Source organism: Choristoneura fumiferana, chromosome 27, assembly GCF_025370935.1.
Source record: "Choristoneura fumiferana chromosome 27, NRCan_CFum_1, whole genome shotgun sequence".
NCBI lineage: Eukaryota > Metazoa > Arthropoda > Insecta > Lepidoptera > Tortricidae > Choristoneura > Choristoneura fumiferana.
Window position 1 is genome coordinate 1,990,492 of NC_133498.1, and position 8,338 is coordinate 1,998,829.

The window sequence follows — 8,338 nt, forward strand, 5'->3', positions numbered from 1 at the left end:
AATAAAAAGTAGCTTATGTGTTATTCCAGAGGTCCAGCTACCTACATACTAAATTTCATGGCTCTAAGCCCTGCGGTTGTTATTTCAAGATTTTATCCCTAGGTATCCCGTGGGAATATCGGGTCAAAAAGTTACCTATCTGTTATTCCAGACGTCTAGCTACCTACATACCAAATTTCATGGCTCTAAGCCCAGCGGTTATTATTTCAAGATTTTATCCCTATCCCGTGGGAATATCGGGATAAAAAGTAGCCTGTGTGTTATTCCAGAGGTCCAGCTACCTACATACCAAAATTCATGGCTCTAAACCCAGTGGTTGTTATTTCGAGATTTTATCCCTAGGTATCCCGTGGGAATATCGAGTCAAAAAGTCCCTTACGTGTTATTCCAGACGTCCAGTTACCTACATACCAAATTTCATGACTCTAAGCCCAGTGGTTATTATTTCAAGATTTTATCCCTATCCCGGAGGAATATCGGGATAAAAAGTAGCTTATGTGTTATTCCAGAGGTCCAGCTACCTACATACTAAATTTCATGGCTCTAAGCCCTGCGGTTGTTATTTCAAGATTTTATCCCTAAGTATCCCGTGGGAATATCGGGTCAAAAAGTCACCTATCTGTTATTCCAAACGTCCAACTACCTACATACCAAATTTCATGACTCTAAGCCCAGAGGTTGTTATTTCGAGATTTTATCCCTATCCCGTGGGAATACCGGGATAAAAAGTATTCTATGTTTTAATCCAGGTTATAAACTAACTTTTCGCCAAATTTCATCCAAATCCGTCCAGCCGTTTCAGCGTGAAAGAGTAACAAACATACTCACTCACTCACTCACAAACTTTCGCATTTATAATATTAGTAGGATTTCCAAGTTTTCCGAAAATTATTTCGTGGGCGGAAAAACGTCGCAAACATATTTTCAACTTCGGGAGATATTTTCAAACTTTGTTGGGATAAATGGAAAACTTCCAGTTTGAGAAATACTGCGATATTCCGGATCCGGAACCGATAAACGATAGGCCATCAAGGATCAAGTTGGGCATGTTAGAGAGATATGCTGCAGTCAAATTATAGCTAAGTAAAGTTTTTTTCAACCCCCTACGCAAAAAGAGGGGTTATAAGTTTGACGCTAATGTTTTGCCTGAAAGCGAGTTGTTTGGTTGTTCTAAGTAAAATTTTATTCAAATCGGTTAAGCCGTTTTTGAGGTAAGTATTAAACTTTGAAATGACAATGTCAGTTTTACAACTTTTGTAAGTGTTTAGATTAGTTTTAATGTCCCACTAATATAATAAATGTATGTATGTTGCATCTGTAATCCCCCTGGTGTTGCAGGTGTCTATGGGCGGTGGTGATCTGTTACCATCAGGAGACCCACTTGCTCGTTTTCCATCCAGTCGAATAAAAAAAAGTGAAAGTTTTAAGTCTGTTTTTTTTATTCGACTGGATGGCAAACGAGCAAGTGGGTCTCCTGATGGTAAGAGTTCACCACCGCCCGTAAACATCTGCAACACCAGGGGTATTGCAGATGCGTTGCCAACCTAGAGGCCTAAGATGTATACTTACATGAATTGGAGTTTATCCCGAAGAATGCGTGTTCATTATTATTTTGTTAAGGTTATGTAAACAAACGCTTACTCAAAGCATTTGCCATGTACTTAGTTTTTGCTAAATTTTAATTATTTCAAAGAAGATTCAGTTATTTAAATAAAAACGCAAAGCAATGCCAGGTATGGATTAAGTAATTTTGCTCGAAACAACTTTACAACTAAAAAGATCTATTTTCGATAAATAACTTCCAATTTCGACCGTAACACAAGGAGATTGAGTCTTTTTGGAATAACTTAGTTTTGGAGTTACGACATTTTGGTTCAAAAGCAGTGAAGGCTGTGTTAGAAAGAGAGGTGTGAGGAGAAAGAGAGCGGTGCTATTGATTTGCCGATGCTATGTACTAGCTATGTGCCCCGTTATGTACTAAAACACGAGTTTGGGTAATTTTATCGACTAGAGTACTTTTTTTATTTGTGAACAAAAATTAATCCAAATAAAAGGGTTTTTAAAAATAGCACAAGGTGCCTCTGACTATCATCATCATCATCATCCCACTGCTGGGCACAGGCCTCCTCTCAGAGAGAGAGGGCTTAGGCCATAGTTCCCATGCGGGCCCAGTGAGAATTGGGAACTTCACACACACCATTAAATTGCTCCGCAGGTTTGTGCAGGTTTCACTATGTTCTTCACTATGTTTTCCTTCACCGTAAAAGTCGTCCTAAATTTTAAATGTAATTTGAATGAAGTTTGAAAAACTCAAAGGTGCAAGGACAGGTTTGAGCCCACGACTCTTTACTAGAGGCCATAGATCAAACTATTAGGCCACCAGGGCATTCGGCGTCTTACCATAAAGCTTTAAATGCAAGGTAATAAGAAAGTACATGCCTTGACAGTAAATAAATAAAAATCAAGGTAGTTTTGAAGGACGGTTAAAAAATTTATTAATAATTTGTGGGTAGTTTTGTTTTGTTTCATAAAACGTATGTGGGTACTTGGGGAGTTACAGTGACAAGTTAAAACGGTGGTTGTGGTTCGTTAGTCTAACAACTGGTAGCATGGTGTACGGTTGTGTCACTCTGAAGATGAGCTCTGGTTGAGTTCGAAACGCGTCAGTGTAGTGTGGTGGTGGTGATAGATGGGTTTGTGTGATTTGTGTGTGTTCTTACAGTGTGGAGGTGGAGGAACTGCATGAACACGCATATTTTGCATAAGCTTAGCTATCGTAAGGTCGCGGGTGAGCAAGGAAATTCTTTTAGTTCATTGATATGGACCTCCGCAAAGTAACGCCTGATTCAATAAATTAATAAGAAAGTGTTAAGATAGTTTTGACCCACCACAACTGCTCATATACTTCTGCTGCTGACTGTACGTAAAGTACATTTTATTATTATTATTGTTACCTAAATTATAACTACCGACATGCTTTGGTTGTTTAAATTGAAAATTAATTACCGGAAATTTAAATAAAATAAAATTACACCATCAATCAATTCATGTGCGAAGTTACATTTGAAATATACCACGAGCTTTACGGTGAAAGAAAACAATTCAATGGTGTGTGTGATGTTCGCCTGAGAACTACGGCCCAAGCCCTCTCATTGTGAGAGGAGGCCTGTGCCCAGCAGTGGGACATATATAGGCTGGGATGGATGTACATCATCAATCAAAACCAAAATTAACAGTACCTAGTTATAAATATACACATTTTTCAGTTTCTCGAAAGTTAGTAGAATCTCCCGTTCAGCGTCTAGTCTAGTACATACAATTCATAGCACATACAAATAAGTCCCGCACACTTCAGGGATTCAATTGACGCTTATTGTCGTCGAGGTGAGAGACATCACTTATTTCATATTGCTTTGCTAGCCCACTCGCGGAATTATCCCGTGGGATATTTTGGAAAGTTCGTTCATCTTTGGCTACATCATGAATGGTTTTTTGCCGGAGGGTTTTTTAGGGTTTCGAAGCCAAAATGGCAAAAAAGGAACCCTTATAGTTTCGCCATGTCTGTATGTCTGTCTGTCTGTCCGTCCGTCCGCGGCTTTGCTCAGGGACTATCAATGCTAGAAAGTTGTAATTTTGCACGGATATATATGTAAACTAAATAAATAATATTCTTATTCTTAACTATGCCGACAAAATAGTACAATAAAAAAAGAAAAAAAAAACATTTTTAGGGTACCTCCCATAGACGTAGTGGGGTGTTTTTTTTTTCTCATCCAACCCTATAGTGTGGGGTATCGTTGGATAGGTCTTTTAAAACCATTAGGGGTATGCCAAGACGATTTTTCGATTCATTGATATTAAAATCGAAGTGTTCCCCCCCCCCTCTAAAATCTAAACCGGTGGGTGGAAAAATTAGAAAAACTTCAGGATGGTAGTAAGTATATCAGACTTTCAAGGAAAACTATAACGGCTAAGTTTGCTTGAGAATTATTAGTAGTTTTACTCTTAAATAGCAGCCTAAGGTATAAAATATACCTAAACTTGGAAGATTCCGTATAAAATATGAAAACCTTAGAAAAATATTACTTGATTTTTTCGTAATGGCTACGGAACCCTATTTTGGGCGTGCCCGACACGCTCTTGGCCGGTTTTTATGGAAAACGTCAGCGCCAGCTCAAGGTGGTGATGAGTCAGTCATTCTGACCTTATCGTTAGGTCGCGGGTGGTTCATATGAACCTCCGCAAAGTAACACCTGGGTTCAATAAATCTTATTCCTACTAATCCATACTAATATTATAAATGCGAAAGTGGGTTTGTCCGCCTTTCACGCCGCGCGACGGATCGATGTGATTTTTGGCATAGAGGTAGTTTATGGGCCCCAGAGTGACATAGGCTGCTTTTTATCCCGGAAAAATGCACAGTTCTTGTTCAGGGAACAGCGCGCGATAACCGAATACCACGCGGGCGGAGCCGCGGGCAAAAGCTACTATTATAAATGTGAAAGTTTGCGAGTGAGTGAGTATGTTTGTTACTTCTTCACGCTGAAACGGCTTTTTTTTTTTTTAATTTATATCCTGGATAAAACATAGGATACTTACTTTTTAATCCCGATGTTCCCACGGGATAATAACTAACTAATAACCGTTGGGCTTAGAGTCATGAAATTTGGTATGTAGGTAGCTGCACGTCTGGAATAACACATAGGCTGCTTCTCGTCCCGATGGTCCCGATATTCCCACGGCATAGATATAAAATCTCAAAATACCAACCGCTACGTTTAAACTAATGAAATTCGGCATGGTTGTTTCCAATGCAACGTCAATAACGACCACGATGTAATTTTCGGAAATTCCCACGGGATTTTTTTCCCCGGAATTTCAATTTAACTGCTGGATCTAAAGATTAGCGTACGAATCCACGGGTAAACATCATCATCAGCCTATGTTCGTCCACTGCTGGACATAGGCCTCTCCCATGGCCCATGTTAAAATAAAGTTGTGTTAAATACTTGTGATGTATACATATCATTTAATAATATTGTAAATCTGTTTAAATAAAATATATATACCTCGTTGAGTTTCTTGCCGGATTCTTCTCAGCAGAGGTTTTTCCGAACCGGTGGTAGTTTTTTTTTTGACATTCATAAGTGCTTGTTATAGCCTAAATTGAATAAAGATATTTTGACTTTGACTTTGGCACGCCACTGAGCACGATCCTCGGCCACTCATCCAGATCATCGCTTCACCGAGTCTGAGGACGTCCTACGCTACGTTTGCCGATCCGTGGTCTCTACTCAAGAACTCGTCTACCCCAACGGTTATCGGTTCTTCGGGTTATATGGCCGGCCCATTGCCACTTCAGCGTGCTAATGCGGTGGGCTATGTCGATAACTTTGGTACGGGTAAACACTAGTAGAGTAATAAATAAAGGTTCTCTATCGTTTGCCCGAATTTCATATGCCCGAATGTATCGTTTTCTAGAATTTTCATTTGCCATAAATTAATTTATTTCTGAAATAGTCATTTCTTCAGAGTTGATTTAAACTAAAATAACCTAACCTACTGCATTCTATATGATGACATTTAGAAAAATCCTGAAAACAGCACGGTTCTATATATTTTATGGCAAACGTTGGTATGGCAAGTGAAATTCGGGCAAGTAAAGGTAAACGATAAATAAAAGCTTTTACCTGAATTCCGTCTGTAGCAGCCGCCATGATTCCGTAGACAACCTTCGATCTCCCGATCGGACGACACTCGCCCCCATATAATACGATATGTCACAGTATAAGCATGGGGACAGAGGCAACATGACAACACATGGGTAAATTTTTTTTGACGTTTATTTTAGAGAGAAAGAAAGAAAATACATTTGTTTAACACCATAAAAACATAGAACAAATACAAGACATACGTCACGCTAAGTAGGTAAGTACTCAGCGTAATGCCACTGCCATTTTTAGTTCCTTCAGTTTAGTTACAAAATTTCCATACATTTTGTTTAACTCAATGGAAAAATTTGTAGTTCATAGTGTGAAATAGGGCTTACCATAGAATAAGCAACTTTACCAATTCACCAAATCGCATTGAAATCTGAGAAACGAAAGATAACGACGAGAAAATAAAAATGACAGTTCAGTTCATTTCAAAGTTCAATATCTCAAAAACGGCTTGACCGATTTTAACGAAACTTATCTAAGAACCACCGAAAAAAAATCGCTTTAATCTAAATAAGACCGCAACATAATCGCTCCATCCGTTTGTGAGCTACAATGTTACAAACAATGTTATAACACACCGATATCTTGCGTCGGGGGTTAAGGCTCTGTTTCCACCAGGTGCGAGGAGTGTCGAATAAACATCGAATAGTATAAATAAAACAGCATAGTACAAACCTGCGAAGCAATTCAATGGTGCGTGTGAAGTTCCCAACCCGCACTGGGCCCGCGTGGGAACTACGGCCCAAGCCTGGCTGGGATGATGATGATGATGAGTATAAATAAAGTGGACCCCACTCAGCATAATGTTACAGCAAGCCGCAACGCTGTTTTTCAGTGGGACCCATTTAAAAACTAAAACATATAAAGAACATTACAACTCAGTGATTACAACACACTATGACGACACGAACGCCAGCAGCGGAAGGAAGCGGGAGGATGTGTTTTTCATTAACCAATAGAAACACTTCACTTAGCTCCCCTATCGCCTCGCTCCGCTCAGCTGTTTCCACCAGAGTTGTGCTGTGCCAGGATAGGTAAATGAAGCGTTTCTATTGACATCTACACAACTTTGGTGGATACGCAGCTTAAATCCATACTAATATTGTAAATGTGTGTGTCTGTATGTTTGTCTGTCTTTCACGTCGAAACGGAGCGACGAATCGACGTGATTTTTGGCAAAGAGATAGTTTATGGGCCAGAGAGTGACATAGGCTACTTTTTATCCCGGAATAACGCACAGTTCCCGAGGGAACAGCGCGCGATAACCGAATCCCACGCGGGCGGAGCCGCGGGCAAAAACTAGTGTAATAATAATAATACTATTTCTTTGTTTCAAGTAACATATGACTCATTTTCATCATTTCTCATTCATTTTTAATTTTTCTTCATTTTGTCATTATGAAGTCAGATTTTAAAAAAGCTCTGTCTATCCATAGTACTCTGAGTTTTCAAAATTGCTCTCCGATATGTTATCTGGGCTTTTTGCGGCTGTAAGCTTATCGCGAGATAAAGTGTCAATTCAACTGGGAGTTAATCAGGGAAATCAATATCCGTGGACAAAACACTTGTTATATACACTGTGAGTCATATAACTAAAAAACCGAAAAGTTCCGCAGAAATTTGGAATAGAATAGAATAGAATAGAATTAGAATTTATTTGTCAAAACATAGGTTTATACAGGTCAGTTGGAGATACAGTCAGCAAAAATATGGGCTTATATCTAACCTTTAAAAAAATATGTATAGTCAAACATATTTATACAGCGTGTATTTTTGATACTACCTCAAACTTTAAGGGTAGTTATCGAAGGCCCTAATAATCACGTTTTATTATGTTTTATTAAAAAAATAGACTTATTATTTTCCTTACAAAATTAATTAGCACGCAATGTATCACTACGCTATACTACTTTGTTGACGTGACAGCTGTCAGAGAACGCTTCTCTCTCGTATCAAATTATAGTACGCATTACATTGCTGCTCGGAAATATTTCAAAAATTAATTCCGCTCTGCTAGTTAATTCTAAATTAACAATTTGTTTTAATATCGGTTCACAGCACTTAAATCTTCGTCTGGTTACCCGACAAGCTTGCTAAATCCTTAGCATGTTATATTAATTCCGTATTCGGAAATTACCCCCCCTCCCCCGACCCTGTTAGGACGACACCTTCAAGCGCGAATGTGTCTTTAAACTACCTACACCGACAATAGAGAAGCAAAGTAGTCTATCATTTCTACATCAAAATATAAATCGCTTCACTGGCAAAATATTAGATTTAGAATTACTCTCTGAAAAGTTAAACTTAGATATTATCTGCTTAACAGAAACCTGGCTAAAAAAAGATTCAATGCAATTTAATGTACATAATTATGCAATAGCCAGCGCCTTCTGCAGAGAATCTGCAGCAGGTGGCGGGTCTCTCATATTAGTGAAAAATGGTTTAAAGTTCAAAGAACGCAAAGACCTGTCCAGCCTTTCTGTTGAACGTGTATGCGAGATCGCTTCTGCGGAAACGGAACAGTATTTAATTTTATGTATATATAGACCACCAAACTCGAGTATTCCTTTGTTTATAAATACTATGGAAGATGTTCTAAGGAAATCAGTAAAACGTAA

At 38.7% G+C, this 8,338-nt stretch overlaps 1 protein-coding gene across 1 annotated transcript in view; it reads right to left on the reverse strand.

The window, feature by feature from the left end:
• Window positions 1-5,756, reverse strand: part of LOC141443343 (uncharacterized) — a 35,282-nt gene extending 29,526 nt beyond the window's left edge. The window contains exon 1 of the mRNA XM_074108583.1: window positions 5,691-5,756. Coding sequence (XP_073964684.1) covers window positions 5,691-5,717 — 27 coding nt within the window. The 5' untranslated portion in view covers window positions 5,718-5,756. The remainder of the gene's footprint in view (window positions 1-5,690) is intronic.
• Window positions 5,757-8,338: the final 2,582 nt, after the last annotated feature.